At 39.0% G+C, this 16,504-nt stretch overlaps 1 protein-coding gene and 3 non-coding genes across 4 annotated transcripts in view; 1 reads left to right on the forward strand and 3 right to left on the reverse strand.

Annotated features, from left to right (window-relative positions):
• Positions 1-548: 548 nt before the first annotated feature.
• The window catches only part of LOC126266965 (palmitoyltransferase ZDHHC16B), a 73,940-nt gene continuing 57,984 nt past the window's right edge, over positions 549-16,504 (reverse strand). The window contains exons 8-9 of the mRNA XM_049971692.1: positions 9,778-9,899; positions 549-1,092 (exon numbers count right to left, since the gene is read on the reverse strand). Coding sequence (XP_049827649.1) covers positions 874-1,092; positions 9,778-9,899 — 341 coding nt within the window. The 3' untranslated portion in view covers positions 549-873. The remainder of the gene's footprint in view (positions 1,093-9,777; positions 9,900-16,504) is intronic.
• Positions 4,262-4,336, reverse strand: Trnas-cga (transfer RNA serine (anticodon CGA)). Its single transcript has one exon. It is a non-coding gene; the product is annotated as a tRNA-Ser (tRNA).
• Positions 4,562-4,636, reverse strand: Trnas-cga (transfer RNA serine (anticodon CGA)). Its single transcript has one exon. It is a non-coding gene; the product is annotated as a tRNA-Ser (tRNA).
• On the forward strand, positions 5,366-5,440 carry Trnas-cga (transfer RNA serine (anticodon CGA)). Its single transcript has one exon. It is a non-coding gene; the product is annotated as a tRNA-Ser (tRNA).

Below are 16,504 nucleotides of genomic sequence, written 5' to 3' on the forward strand. Positions count from 1 at the left end.
GGGGAGAGGTTACAACCCTGTCTCACTCCCTTCCCAATCACTGCTTCCCTTTCATGCCCCTCGACTCTTATAACTGCCATCTGGTTTCTGTACAAATTGTAAATAGTTTTTTGCTCCCTGTATTTTACCCCTGCCACCTTTAGAATTTGAAAGAGAGTATTCCAGTCAACTTGTCAAAAGCTTTCTCTAAGTTTACAAATGCTAGAAACGTAGGTTTGCCTTTCCTTAATCTAGCTTCTAAGATAAGTCGTAGGGTCAGTATTGCCTCACGTGTTCCAACATTTCTACAGAATCCAAACCTTATAAAAAAAACAAAAAAAAAAAAAAACAAAAAAAAACATTAGAGCACTTTTTTAAACCTTTGACTTCAACAATTGAAGTCAGTTTTTATACTTCTATATTACATTTCTTTTTGCTATACCACATTTAATTCACCTTAGTGATATGTAACCCAACTATACATTGGTATGCCACACCGTCAAGTGTCAGTGCACAACAATGTACTGATGGAGAACGTATTGTGTTGCAAAAATGAGAAACAAGCAGTATTAAAATGAAAACTGTAAAATTCTTTATTCAATATGAATAAATTATACAGTGTGTTCGTGTCAATTCACCAATGCTTAGCTCCTTTATTATGTGGAGTCACTTATCTGAATACACAATAACCAAATACTGAAAGACTTCCCATTTTATTGTGCATAGATTAAAAAATTTGAATTGTACAAAACAACATCCTTTTTGCAATTTATTTTGTAATAAATATAAATAGCACTTGGTCATTGTTCACTGAATAAAAAAGATAATGTTCCATTTCAAAGTTAAGAATACACTTTTCTTTGGTATCCAAACAGCTTATTAAAATTATCAAATTTATGGATCTTTGGTATACGATAATCCATTATCACCATCATCACCATCATCATCACTATCGTGCTCAGAGTCTGAGTGTACTGAACGCCATGTCAATCCATCACCTAATGGTTTGTGACTTGAGGGCAGGAGGACATGTCGCCACCCTCTGCCTCTTATCATCCCCAGGAAGTATCTCCAGTTTCTTCGTGGACCAAAATTGTAAGGATTTCTGTACACCTAGAAACCAAACAAAATTATACAGAATTGTATGTTGCTGCAACAGACCAACACTATGTATCTCTTATAATCCAGATCATGCTGCACATCTCCTGAAAGAGTTGTTGAAATATATAGAATGGCTAACAAGAAGTCATCTCCATAATAAAAGTTTGAAACTAATAACTTATGAGTCTAATTACTCTAAACAATTATTCTGGAGCAAAAGCAGTCCATTCTTCAAAAAGCTGTGGTTTTGAGCAAGATCGATGTTCTGACTCGTCCCAAAGCTCTTCCATCAGATTCAGGTCGAGACTCTGGGCAGGCCAGTCCATTTCAAGAATGTTGCTTTAGGACAGGGTTCGTTGTCATGCTAAAATAATTAATCACCATCTCCGAACTGTTCTTCTACCATGCACTGTACACTGTAAAATGTATCCATATAATTACATACAAAGCATTTTCATAAGTGCAATAATGGGACTGTAACCCAACTAAGAAAAGAATACCATAATACCACCTTCACTGCTGGCACTACATATTATGGCAGGTAATGTTCTCCATGAGTCTGCCAAACCCAAACCCTCCCATCAGAATACCACAGGATATAGCATGATTCCTCACCCCAAAGTACTTTTTTCCAGTGGTGTTGCTCTTTACATTTAGCACTTACTGGAGTGAGTGGTTTATGAGGAGCTGTTGACCACTGAACTCCATTCTTCTTATTCCCTAAGCACTGCCATATTACTAGCTGGACTGCTGGTAGCACTTCGAAGCTTACTTGTGATTCCTTCCATTGATTTTATGTGATATTTTAAAACAACTCCCACAATACTCCCTGTCTATCGGTATATATGGTCCGTCTGGTCTTGGTTTAGCTGCTGCTGTTCTGCTGCATACCTCACAATCACATCATCAAAGTTGACTTTGGCAGCTTTACAAGGGTTGAAATGTTCCTTATAGATTTCTTCCTCAAGTGACATCCACTAACTAGTTGCATTTTTAAATTACTGAGCTGCCCTAGCCAATTCATTCTGCCATTACTGCTTCTCTACAACGAATTGCTCCTAGCCTCCTTTTGTACTAGAAGGTCTGCATTTTCTGACATCTAGTGGTTAATCCTGCATTGTTTGTCTGTATGTATTTTATCACATAGTGACAATGGAAAATGTTGCAAGTGTCATTTTTTCAAAAAATGATTCTTCCATTGCTACTGTATCCTCAGTTGTCTGTTGAACGTCCAATGACTTTATACAAGTGACAAACCATGGGGAAAGTCTTTCAAATATGCATTAGTAGTCAGTGTCAAGCTGTGGTTAAAAACTTAATGCTGTATTTCTGTGCATGTATTATCACAAACAAAACTTAGTGGTTCAGTATCAATGGTACCAGGAACAAAAACTTACTTGCCACTATTTTGTTGAATACTGAAATTTTTAATATTGTGGCTGTGTATAACATACAAGATGATCCTCACAAAGGAGGAAACAACAAGTAGCTGCTATCAATAATGCTATTTACTTACAAAAATAATGTTATTACCAGTTTTGGACCAACTGGTTCATCTTCAGACAATCGTTCATGTTATATTACATCTGTTGTCATTTACATTACTTGTTGAACAAAAACACAGCTGACAACTAATGTAAACAACAACAAATGCAACATAAACATGAACCTGTCTGACGACAACCAGTAACAGGGCTGTCTTTGTAAATAAACAGCATTATTAATAGTGGCTACCAGTCAGTTTCTTGGTACAGCATTCAGAAAATAAATACTTTATTAAGAACATTCTAACATGTCTCGTAATGTGATGATGTGCTGAGCAGCATAATTTTGTGATACTAGAACATCATCTCAGTTTCTTGATACAAACCAGTTGTGCACAAACAGAGATACATTGTTTTTCCATTCTCCTGACAAGTGTCAGCTTTGGCACTTAGAACATTTTCCTCTTTCACTAATACACATTCAACAACAATGCCTCATTGGATTATCAATATCTGGAGCTGGTTTGAGGGACCTGTCGACATTGCTCCAAACATTCTCAATTGGGGATAGAGCCATCAACCTTGCTGGCCACAGTAGAATTTAGCAAGCAGTTAGGCAAGCAGTAAAATCTCTCACTGTGTGCAGGACGGCATTATCTTGCTGAAAAGTAGGCACAGAATGGCTAGCCATGAAAGACAACAAAACAGGGTGTAGAATAATATTGATGTGCCACTTTTTGTAAGGGGGTTGCAGATGACAACCAAGGGGTCCTACTATGATACGAAATGACACACCAAACCACCACTCCTGGCTGTCGGGCTGTATGGTGGGCGACAGTCACATTGGAGTCCCACTGCTGTTCAGGGCACTTCCGTACACCTTTTTGCTGGTTATTGGTACTCAGTTCAAACTGAGATTCATCACTGAAGACAATTCTATTTCAGTCAATGAGATTCCAGGCTTAATGCACCCCAAACCACTGCAAACAGCCTTGTTTATGCACAGATGTCAATGGTAGTCGGTACAAGGGGCGTCATGAACTCGGTTCTTTTCTGAGAGCCTACTATTATTGCTCCTTGTGTTCACTGAAGCACCAGTTGCATGTCATATTTATTATGATGATGAATCCAGGGCTCTGATTGCCTCTCCAATGATTGCTCGGGCCTCACATACTGGCATTTCACTAGGTAGACATCTTCCGTCTTGACATTGTTCAGCCATGGCTTACCAATTCCTACCAACATTGTAGCGTTGCTCCTATTCAAATATTGAGCAATTTGCAGATTACTCCACCCAGCTTCTTTGAGCCCAACTACACATCCCATCACATCTGCTTATATTGTTCATGTGTGTGTCTGCAAGGCATAGTTATTTTCCAACTGAGTACAAAGAATGCAATTCGCAAAGACTTTATGCCCTGGTATTGACACATCGGTTGTGTATGATCCTTGTCAGCACTACAGTGAATTACGTGTACAAACATCAATTTGTGGGTATTTGCACAACTCCTTTGTAACGTTAAGTGATCCTGCCAGCATATCAAATTAAGTAATTTAACTTTATAAATGCCTGTGCTACTATCTGACTAATAAGGCATGCAAAGGATGGGCAAAACACACGGAACATTCCAGAATGAGATTTTCACTCTGCAGCGGAGTGTGCGCTGATATGAAACTTCCTGGCAGATTAAAACTGTGTGCCCGACCGAGACTCGAACTCGGGACCTTTGCCTTTCGCGGGCAAGTGCTCTACCAACTGAGCTACCGAAGCACGACTCAGGCCCTGTACTCACAGCTTTACTTCTGCCAGTATCCGTCTCCTACCTTCCAAACTTTACAGAAGCTCTTCTGCGAAACTTGCAGAACTAGCACTCCTGAAAGAAAGGATATTGCGGAGACATGGCTTAGCCACAGCCTGGGGGATGTTTCCAGAATGAGATTTTCACTCTGCAGCGGAGTGTGCGCTGATATGAAACTTCCTGGCAGATTAAAACTGTGTGCCCGACCGAGACTCGAACTCGGGACCTTTGCCTTTCGCGGGCAAGTGCTCTACCAACTGAGCTACCGAAGCACGACTCAGGCCCTGTACTCACAGCTTTACTTCTGCCAGTATCCGTCTCCTACCTTCCAAACTTTACAGAAGCTCTTCTGCGAAACTTGCAGAACTAGCACTCCTGAAAGAAAGGATATTGCGGAGACATGGCTTAGCCACAGCCTGGGGGATGTTTCCAGAATGAGATTTTCACTCTGCAGCGGAGTGTGCGCTGATATGAAACTTCCTGGCAGATTAAAACTGTGTGCCCGACCGAGACTCGAACTCAGGACCTTTGCCTTTCGCGGGCAAGTGCTCTACCAACTGAGCTACCGAAGCACGACTCAGGCCCTGTACTCACAGCTTTACTTCTGCCAGTATCCGTCTCCTACCTTCCAAACTTTACAGAAGCTCTTCTGCGAAACTTGCTGAACTAGCACTCCTGAAAGAAAGGATATTGCGGAGACATGGCTTAGCCACAGCCTGGGGGATGTTTCCAGAATGAGATTTTCACTCTGCAGCGGAGTGTGCGCTGATATGAAACTTCCTGGCAGATTAAAACTGTGTGCCCGACCGAGACTCGAACTCGGGACCTTTGCCTTTCGCGGGCAAGTGCTCTCCCCCAGGCTGTGGCTAAGCCATGTCTCCGCAATATCCTTTCTTTCAGGAGTGCTAGTTCTGCAAGTTTCGCAGAAGAGCTTCTGTAAAGTTTGGAAGGTAGGAGACGGATACTGGCAGAAGTAAAGCTGTGAGTACAGGGCCTGAGTCGTGCTTCGGTAGCTCAGTTGGTAGAGCACTTGCCCGCGAAAGGCAAAGGTCCCGAGTTCGAGTCTCGGTCGGGCACACAGTTTTAATCTGCCAGGAAGTTTCACACGGAACATTCCCTGTTCAAAGTCCTACTGATACTGGTCAATCCACTACCACCAGCTTCACTTTCCTAATCAGTGAACTGTAATGTACAACCATCTTTATTTGTCTCAGTTCTCTTAACAGATAGGCAAGATTCAGTTCAATAGCTGGCTCAGTATTTCAGTAGCAGATAGCAACATGTGAGTAACCGCAGCCAAAATGATCTCTTCACTATGAGGTACAGAGACCATTAGCCCGTAAGGGCATCTTTGTTAACCATAAATCACATGACAATGTTTAACATGAATGCAGGAACACTAATACTGGATGCCTAAATCTTCGAAAAGGCCAACTGACTAAAAAGTTTCAATATGATTATTAAGCATAATTGAAGTATTACTGAAATGGAAGCAGTTATACATATTCACAGATCAAATTATTTAATATAAATGCATTTTTATTTGATAAAATAATTGATAAAGTACATTCACACCCTGTGACCAAATCTTGTTGCTCCTGGTATTATTGCTGTCTTCAGTCCGAACTGATTCAATGCAGCTCTCCATGCCACTCTATCCTGTGCAAGACTCTTCATCACCGAATAAATATTGCAACTTACACCCTTCTGAAGCTGCTAACTGTATTCATCTCTTAGTCTCCCTCTGTGGTTTTTTACACCCTACACTTCCCTCCAACACTAAATTGGTGATCCCTTGACATCTCAGAATGTGTTAGGTTGCTCCACAGACATCTTTTCTCCTCAATTCCAGTCACTACTTCCACATTAGTTACATGGTCTGCCCATCTAATCTTCAACAATTCTTCTGTAACACCACATTTTGAAGGCTTCTCTTCTCATATAAACAGTTTATAGTCCATGTTTCGCATCCATATATGGATCCATGCAAATGCCTTCAGGAAAGACTACATTCAATATTAACAAATTTCTCTTCTTCAAAAAGACTCATTTCCTAATCTAATGCCCTCAGCATCTTATTATCCTTGTTTTGATTTTGTTGACACTCGTTTAATATACAGCTTTCAAGAAACTGTCAATTCCATTCAACTGCTCTTGCAAGTCTCCGACAGAATTACAATGATATCGACAAACCTCAAAGTTTTTGTTTATTCTCTCTGGAGTTTAATTCCTGCTTCAAATTTTTCTTTGGTTTCCTTTACTGCTTATTCAAGATTGCATGCCATCAAGGATAGGTTACAATCCTGTCTCCCCTTTCACACCCCTCGGCTCTCACAATTGCCATCTGGTTACTGTACAAGTTGTAAATAGACTTTCACTTCCTGTATTTTACTCCTGCTACCTCAGAATTTCAAAAAGAGTGTTTCAGTCAACACTGCCAAAAGCTTTGCTAAGTCTACAAATGCTATAAATGTAGGTTTGCCTTTCCTTAACCTTTCTTCTAAGACAAGTCATAGGGTCACTATTGCCTTGTGTGGCCTTACATTTAACCGGAGTCAAAACTGATCTTCCCCTAGGTTGGCTTCTATCAGTTTTCCTATACTTCTGTAAAGAATATGTGTCAGTATTTTGTGACCATGACTTGTTGAATTAATAGTGCGGTAATACTCCCACCTGTCAGCACCTGCGTTCTTTGGAACTGGAATTATTATATTATTCTTGAAATCAAAGAGTATGAGGCCCGTTTAAAAAATTTCGGAACTTTGTACACAAAATTTTTCTATTCCTATCTTTTACTTATTTTGCGTGGTCGCCTTCCAAACACTCTCCTACACAATTGATACACTGCTCCAAATGCCATTTCCACTTTTGGAAGGAATCTTTGTGTGCCTCTTGCTGGATTCGTGAAGTGCCATCTGCGAATTTTGTTTTATCTCACCTATCATTGCAAATCTTCATCCTTTCAATGAGGTGTTCAACTCCAGAAATAAAAGAAAGTCTGCAGGGGCAAGGTCTGGAACGTACAAAGGATGAGGCAACACAGTGATTTCGTTTTTTCTGCAGTAGTCACACACCAACTGGGATGAATGTGCGGATGCATTATCGTGATGCAAGAGCCATGAATTATCTCACCACATTTCAGGCCGTTTCCTTTTCACATTTTCTCGCAGGTGTTGCAACATGCCCTGATGGTACCATCAATAAACAGTTTGTCCCTGTGGCATGAATACATCATGAATTAATCTTTCGAAGTCAAAGAAAACTGTCAGCATGGCTTTGACATTTGACTTGATCTGACAAGCTTTTTTTGGTCTTGGAGAACCTTTCCCGACCCATTGCGAAAGACTGAACCTTGGCCTCAACATCATAACACAAACCCACATCTCATCACCAGTTATGATTCTCTTAAGAAACATGATCCAAAAGCCCTTCAAAGATTGCAAGGTGAAAGTCTTTCTGGTCTTGACTCATGAGCCACGGGACAAACTTTGTGATAACATGATGCATTCTAAGGTGCTGTGTCAGGATTTCATGACACAGTTCAACCGATATGTTTCATTCTTCTGCAATCTCTCAGTCAGTCAGTCTTTGATTGGCATGCACAATTTGACATTCCTGACATGAGCGTCATCAGTAGATGTTGAAGGGCATCCTGAATGAGGTTCATCTTTAACTTCCACCTGGCCACTTTTAAACCATGTCAGCCATTCGTAACACTGAGTATGGTTTGAGCTCTCATCACTGTAGGCTTCCTGCATCATAGTGTGTCTCTGTAAAGGTTTTCTTGAGTTTCAAACAAAATTTAATGCATATGCATTGCTCCTCTAACTCTGCGACCTTGAAATTCACAAACTGAGTGACACAATGTTCTACTCAATACAGCACTGAACAACAATAGACATACATAAATCAAACTTCTGGCAGTTACACATTAATTACAGGCATTCACACGGATGCCAACCACATTTCGCTCCAACAAACCACTGCTGCGAAATTACAAATGTTCCAGAATGTTCTAGAATGTTTTGAATAGGCTTCATAATTTGCCCGTTTCATACATCTTGCTCACTAGATGGCTCTTCCACGGCTATCACTGGTTCTGATGAAACTTTCAGAATAGCACAGAACTGGATGACAATGCAATATCAACTAACATATTTGTCTGGGGTGTGGCAGAGTATACTTTATGTACCACTGCTATTCCCCCTTTTAATGTTCAACTTACAAATGTTTTGTAGTGGAACAATTGCTGTCAAGTGTCCATATACCTTGACTTTTTTTTTTTTTTTTTTTTTTTTTTGCATTTGGAGGTCTTTCCATGACATAACTGTATGAGAAAGCAATGTGTTGATTGACTAGGACGAAGAAAAACTGAAATAAGCCTGGAATTTTCCACACACGTCTGTTGTAACGTCAACATGGTTTGAAATTTATTACGAGATTTCAAATGCACAAAAGTAAAAAGCAGAAAATTATTATTTAAATAAAAAACATTTTACATAACACATTTTTAAAATAGATTGAAAAGTATAAAAATAAAATCTCCCAGCCTCATACAGATTCCTAAATTGATACAGATATACCTGAATATTTGTGCTTGTGAATTTTTAAGAGATGTGAAAATACTTTTAAAATTTAAAATGAAAAATGTGGGGCACATGCAATACTTTATTGATATGTGAATAGTTCACCTCCTTACTATTACTACTGTATACAACCCATGTTTTTTCCACTTTAAATTCAGCAACTATTGTCATAGCTATTACAAATCCACAAGCATAAATTTCCAGGACTACTTTTATGGTGTTAGAAATTTGTATATGGCTAGGAGAAATTATTTTATATTTTTTAGTCCATTTTAAAAATGTGTTATATTAAAAAGTTTTGTATTAAAATAATTATTATGGTTTTCTATTAAGAGCAGATCATCAGGCATTTATTTCGCACATAGAAACAGTTTAAAAGCTCTACTGACAGATATTGTGTGTTACAGTTTATTAGCTGTTTATACAAAGGATCGTTTATTCAGTATCTCACAACCACAAAAAGATTACAGCAGTTGAGGGTTGACACAGTTGCTTCTTTCCTCTTGAGCAATTAAATATGAAATGTGAAGGTTATGTTAAGACAAAGTGAAGAAAACACAAACATCCAACATGGTTAAGATTGTACTTAAACATGGAATATACATGTAAATGCAAACCAAGTGAAAAATATGTCTTCATTAGCCAGCAACAGTTTATTTTACTAAAATAAGTATGACACACACACACACACACACACACACACACACACACACACACAATCTCTTTCACTCATATTCATTTTAATTAATTTAAAAAACAGTGGTGTCTCCTACATATACTTTACACAAAGTTATAATCTAGTTTATATTTCTAACAATGATGAGTTACCTTATTGAGTGCAGCTAACCTCTTTGTCTCCTGTTTATTGATGTGTGCTTCAATACTTGTTTCTCCTCTTGTTATTAGTCGTGCGTGCCACATCATTAGTGAGCCAAGTGCAATCAGCACACCTACATGCAATAAAATACCAAATTTAAGAAATATTATGATACTATCGACTTCAAATATCAGCTGCATGTAAGGGACAGGATGTGTGATAAGGGAAGGGAGAGAGGGGGAGGAATGCACTGAGATGGAGATAGAAAGAGGACAATTACAATGTAAGAAAAGACAAATTTTTATTGGGGGGGGGGGGGGGGGGGGCGCAGAGATTATTCAAAGACTGGGGGTTTCTTAGTAAGCAATGGAGAAGTGAATGTTGGAAATTAGTAGGAGAGACTGAAAGGATAGAAATACAGCAGGATGCAGACTCTAGTGCAAGCCATAAAGACAACAGCTATTGATGAAATTGAGGTGGACAGAGACATACAATCAAAGCAATCACTGGTAGATGGACCCTGGAATTATGTACTGAATTCTAAGAGATAAGAATGGACTGGGATAACTTAACTGAAGATAGCTTCACAACTTTAGAAGTCATGTAGGGGCAGCATGGATGGATACAGCTGAAGACCGTAATGGCAGGGAAAGTCTTGCAGAGACCTTCATTTAGCAGTGGATGTCAAACTGCTGATGATACGAGGGTGGTTTGAAAAGTTCTCGGAACAGAATAGAAAAAAAAGTATTTACATCACAAACATTTTTTATTTTTTATTTTTCAAAGTAATGTTCTTGTAGATTAACGCACTTGGTCCAACAATGTTCCAGTGCCCTGATCCCATCTCAAAAATGAGTTTCCTCCAGGCCTGCAAAGCAGTTGTCAACTCCAGCTATCAATTCTTGGTTTGAAATTAATCCTTGTCCACCACAAAAATTTTCAGTTTCGGGAAGAGATGGAAGTCTGACACAGCCATATCAGGTGAATAAGGTAGGTGTGTGTGTGTGTGTGTGTGTGTGTGTGTGTGTGTGTGTGTGTGTGTGTCTCAACAGTTGATATCTTAGTTCATATAATTTTGCCTTGCTGATGTCACGTGTATGGACGAGCATTGTCTTGGTGGAAGATGACTTTCTTCCTCGCTAAAACTGGCCTTTTTTCACGTTTCTTTTGTTGCAATTTGTCCAGGAGTTTATCATAGTATTCTCCAGTAATTGTTTGACCAGTGGGGAGATAATTTACAAACAGAATCCCCTTCGCATAACAGAACGCTGATGCCATGACCTTTCCTGCTGAAGGAACTGTCTTATCTTTCTTTGATGGTGGAGAATCGGCATGTTTCCACTGCTTTGACTGTTGTTTTGTCTTTGGGGTCCAGTAGTGCATCCAAGTTTCATCTGTGGTCACAAACCTGTGCAAAAAAATCTTGTTCATTTCTCCTGAAACTTGCCAAACATTGTTCTGATATGTCCATTCTCTGGGTTTTTGATCCAGCATCAAGAGTCGAGGCATCCATCTTGCAGATAATTTTTTTCATTTCTAATTCTTCACTTAAAATGTGATATACCCTTTCAGATGACATCTGGCAAGCATGAGCAATTTCATACACTTTCAATCAGCAATCCCCCATGACCATTTTGTGCACATTTGCAATTTTTTCTGGAGTAGTGACATCTTGGCTGACCACTGCACAGATCATCATGTAAGCTCTCCTGACCAAATTTAAATTCATTTGTCCACTAGGCAACAGTTGAATATGAAGGAGCAGAGTCCCCCAGTGTATTCTGGAAATCGGCAAGAATGTCCTCTGCTTTCATACCTTTCTTTAGGAAGTACTTAATCATTGCTCAAATATCTATTTTTTTCCATCTTTGCAAATTACTACGTGGGAACAACAACAGAGCCACATCACTGTCACAGCTCTCTTCCAAGAGCACTGACGTGGCACGTGTTTACAGGCAACAGTCCAGTGAATATCACATGAACAACTCGCGCTGATCTCTCATGGTGATTCCGAGAACTTTTCAAACTACCCTTGTAGTAACAACGCATGTGGGGTTCATACTTTTACTAAGACAAACAGTAGTCCTGCAGTACCTTAAAAACTAACTAAACAGTACAGAAGAAAAATACAGTAGTATACAGCTATTCTTATAAAAAAAAATTAAATTATTGTTTCAATCCCAGGAGACACATTGCCAATTTATCTCTGAAAATATCTAGCCCAAATGAGGATGAAATGTCAGTGACTGGTATTATTTATATATAGTTTAATGAAGTCTTTGAAATCATCCTTAACAATAGCAGATTTTCTCTACGTAGGTCAATTCAGTTTCTAAATTACTGGATCAACTTGTCTTATTGCTGTCTAATGATTTTTGCCATAAATGAATCTACAGACAAATTCCAAATTTGTTCACATTTCTTCAAGACAAATATAACACGTACTATACAATGCATGAAATACACTGAAGAATCAAAGAAACTGGTACTCCTGCCTAACATTGTTCAGAGCAGTCGCAAGCATGCAGAAATGCCTCAACACGATTTGGAATGGACTCGACTAATGTCTGAAGTAGTGCTGTAGGGAATTGACACCATGAATCCTGCAGGGCTGTCCATAAATCTGTAAGAGTATGAGGGGGGTGCAGATCTCTTCTGAACAGCAAGTTACAAGGCATCCCAGATATGCTCAATAATGTTCATGTCTGGGGAGTCTGGTGGCCAGCAGAAGTGATTAAACTCAGAAGAGTGTTCCTGGAGCAACTCTATAACAATTCTGGATGTGTCGGATGTTGCATTGTCCTGTTGAAAATGCCCAAGTCCATCAGAATGCACAATGGACATGAATGGATGCAAGTGATCAGACAGGATGCTTACGTATGTCCCTGCTGTCGGAGTAATATCTAGACGTATCAGGGGTCCCATATCACTCCAACTGCACATGCCCCACACCATCACAGGGCCTCCACCAGCTTGAACAGTTCTCTGCTGATATGCAGTGTCCATGGATTCATGAGGTTGTCTCCATACCTGTATGTGTCCATCAATTCAATAGAATTTGAAACAAGACTCATCCGACCAGGCAACATGTTTCCAGTCATCAACAGCCCAATGTCAGTGTTGATGGGCACAGGCAAAGCGTAAAGCTTAGTGTCGCGCAGTCATCAGGGGTACACGAGTGGGCCTTCGTCTCTAAAAGCCCATATTGATGATGTTTCATTGAACGGTTCACATGCTGACACTTGTCGATGGCCCAGCAATAAAATCTGCAGCAATTTGCGGAACGGTTGCACTTCTGTCACGTTGAACAACTCTCTTCAGTCGTCATTGGTCCTGTTGTTGCAGGATTTTTTTCCAGCTGCTTGTCATTTCCACAGACACATAGGTTCTATAGTTTTCACTTCCAGCAGAGCACAAGAGTATGTTACAGAATTGATTAGTTTTTATAAAACTTGTTACAGCACAATGGCATTACGAAAAATAGCTCCTTAGCAATGCAACCAGTTCAAATTATTTTGTCTATAGTATGCATCAGAATTAACTAATCTGTTGTCGGTGACATCTTTTTGGGTTAACAGCCATGCCAGTAATGTTTTGACAGGGTTGGTGCTCAAGGAAGTGACATTCATTACTCAACTGAAGATAGAAGAAAATTTCAACAGACAAAATAATAGAGAATGCCAGAAACCTACTTTATCTATGGTTTATTTTTAAACTACACAATTTTCTTCAAATTATGACTAAAACTACAATTGCATTCATTTTTGATATGGAAGTAATTGTATACCAGTATTATAAAATACTTCTTTTTATTCTAACCTTCACCGTGCATGCTAAATCCTCTTAGAAAGAAATTACCCATGTGACCAGACAATAGCTTTAGTTCAACTAGGAAGCAATATCAAAACTTATCAAAATAATAATCCAATACATATTTCATTCAAATGCGAATTCTAAGCCAACAATATTTTTACAACTTGCAGCTACTTTTCTTTAGTGGCACTGCTAGAAGTTAGTGACTCACAGCTATACTCTTCCGCCTAAAAGGTCTTGTGCTGAGCCATACATGCAACATGATGCTCATTCACTAGGGCCATTTCAATGTATTTATTTTATGCCACAAGATTTGTTTGAAGTGTACATGACCTGACTTTGGTTCACAATTCTTGAAAGACAATTAATATAAAGCACTGTATACTCTAACTTGTTCAGTATTTTTAAACCATGGTGTTTTTGTTGTTATCAATGAAACTCTACTCCCACAGAAATAACAAGGAGTCCTTGTCTGATTTGTATTTGTATCCACTACACACCAAATTCAAGGCATCCTCTGAGTGTTCACTAATCAGTGAGTTACGAGCATTAAAATAATTGTTTACAGGCTTTCTATATGATTGTATCAACCAAAATTTTATTGTATCACTTGCCCTGATATTTGTATCTTATCCAAAAATTTCAAAAGTAGCAGGAGAAAGCATCTTTTTATAAACAAATAAATCACAGTTCCAAAAGCTTGAGGATCACTAGCCATTTGAATTGTGATTGCACAGCCCTCCATCATAAGCTGTACATTCACACAAATGTCTTGATGCCTTACCCGGGGAATCCCACACTTACTGATTCACTACTTGAAAAATCGCCATTCACAAAGATCACATAAAGAGGGTAATTTGTTCTTGAATTCCCTATTCTTGGAACTGTTATGGCAATCTCTGATCAAAGTCATAAGCTTTCAGAAAGCAAGAAAATACCATTGAGGTGCTGACTGTGTAGGACTACATGTTGTGGTGTTTAAAAGAGTTAAGCAATCAAGGAGAAAGGAGGAACAACATTAGAAGCAACTACAAAGCTTCCTGGATTCTAAGGTAAAAGTCACATGACATCTGGCCATGGGCTCTAAAGTCTTTCCTATGCAACCAATGAGAAAGCTATAAAGACAGCTAGAGGCCAATGTGAGGTTCTCCTCTGGTTCAGTGAGAGAGCAAAACTAACTCCCTCAACAATCAGAAAAATCTTATCCGATGGCTTTGACTAGTACCAAGCACACCTTTCACTCTAAATGCCACAAGAGGTACATACACCTGAATCAATTATTGAGGCGTCTTTCAAGCTCCATACAGTGCAATTCTAGCTTCCATGTAGACACAAGGCAAGGTACTGGTGGTGATTGAAAAGAAATACTCTCACAGTTCTTTGGACACTTCTGTTTGAGTACAATAACTATTGGTAACCTATCATGTTTGAGAAAATTCCTTGCGATGGCTAACCATACCAGTCTGAAGCTCGTGGAAGGACTTATTAAATCCAGAAACACTTTGTGTTTTATACATCATTCTCTGTAAATGGTTACCATTTGTAATGCCACAGTGTCGCATATTCGGTCTTCATTGCAGAGTGACACCAGTACCTCCACAATGAATCTAAGTTCAACAATACAAAGCTGCAGCACACCGCATTCAAATTGCAAAAAACTGAGAATGGTACAAAGCGTTTAGCATGAGACAGACCATGCTAAACTTGACAATGAACAGTGGGATCTTATTGCACTGTATAGAGTTTATCCAATTTTTGGCTGTCACAATAGTACATATAAAAATAAAAATGCAACAGTACAACATACCTTTAGGACAACGGTATAAGCAGCATATCATTGATGACTGCTTCAGCAGTCACTCAACAGTGTGAATCAATATGCGAAAGGTCTCTTTTACAATTAATTTTCAGGGGCATTTAGTGTAATCACAGTACTGACTACCCAATATCTGTGATTTCCAATATTTTCACATGGTCTTTTTACCGTAATTTTTTTACCAAATAACAGAGCTGCCAAGTAACTATAACACAGACGTGGAAAGAAACACGCCTGCTTCAAGAACACAAAGGGCAAGAAGCATAGTACAGAAGCTTGCTAAATAGGACCAACAGTGCAATGCAGGGTTTGTTTTATCGGTCAGTACTTGTACCCTTGGTGACTTTTCTTACTTGGGCATTATGTCATGGTCCAAACATATTCTTTGCGTAACATTCCGTATCCTAATGCTGTAGAAATCCTCAGAGGCTATAAAACTTCTAGGTTGATTTTCAAACTCAAACAATCTCAGAAAATCAAACTGCTTATACAAAACCATGCAATAACTGGATTCTGATCTCATCCGAAGATCACCACAGATAGCAAAGTCACATTGACATGTCATGGAGCTTGTGTTACAGAACAGTTGTTGCTGTTTAGTTTATTTAGCAGTAACTCTCACAACTCGTCAATTTTTAGTCCCCCTCCTTTTCTGTTAAAGTCATCTTTGTTTTGTAATTTCTGTGACCTCTCTGTACAACCTAGCAGATTAAGCATTGGACATTAATAAAACCGTACATCAGAAAATGAATTTGGGGTGTACCCTGGAGTCAGGGTAAGATCTGCTACTGTTAATTTATCTGAGTTGCCCAAAAAATAAATACTCGTGTTCTTTAAGCCAGGTGTTTGCGCTCCTGTTATCAAATCCTAGGTACACTTGACCACATGAGTAAGGGATTTTGTATACTCCTGTTGTGGCAAACAGTAGGCCAAAGCCCTTTACAGCCCTTAAATATCCACACTCTTTTCTTGTCAGTTTAATCACTGTGCCAATACACCCTGTTGATTGGATTTGTGATGATTTTTTCACAAATGGAAGAGCAACTTTACCTATAGCTGCTTTTTTATATTATTATACATGAAACGAATAAACTTTGTACAACACCTCA

This window comes from Schistocerca gregaria, chromosome 4 (genome assembly GCF_023897955.1).
Source record: "Schistocerca gregaria isolate iqSchGreg1 chromosome 4, iqSchGreg1.2, whole genome shotgun sequence".
Lineage (NCBI taxonomy): Eukaryota > Metazoa > Arthropoda > Insecta > Orthoptera > Acrididae > Schistocerca > Schistocerca gregaria.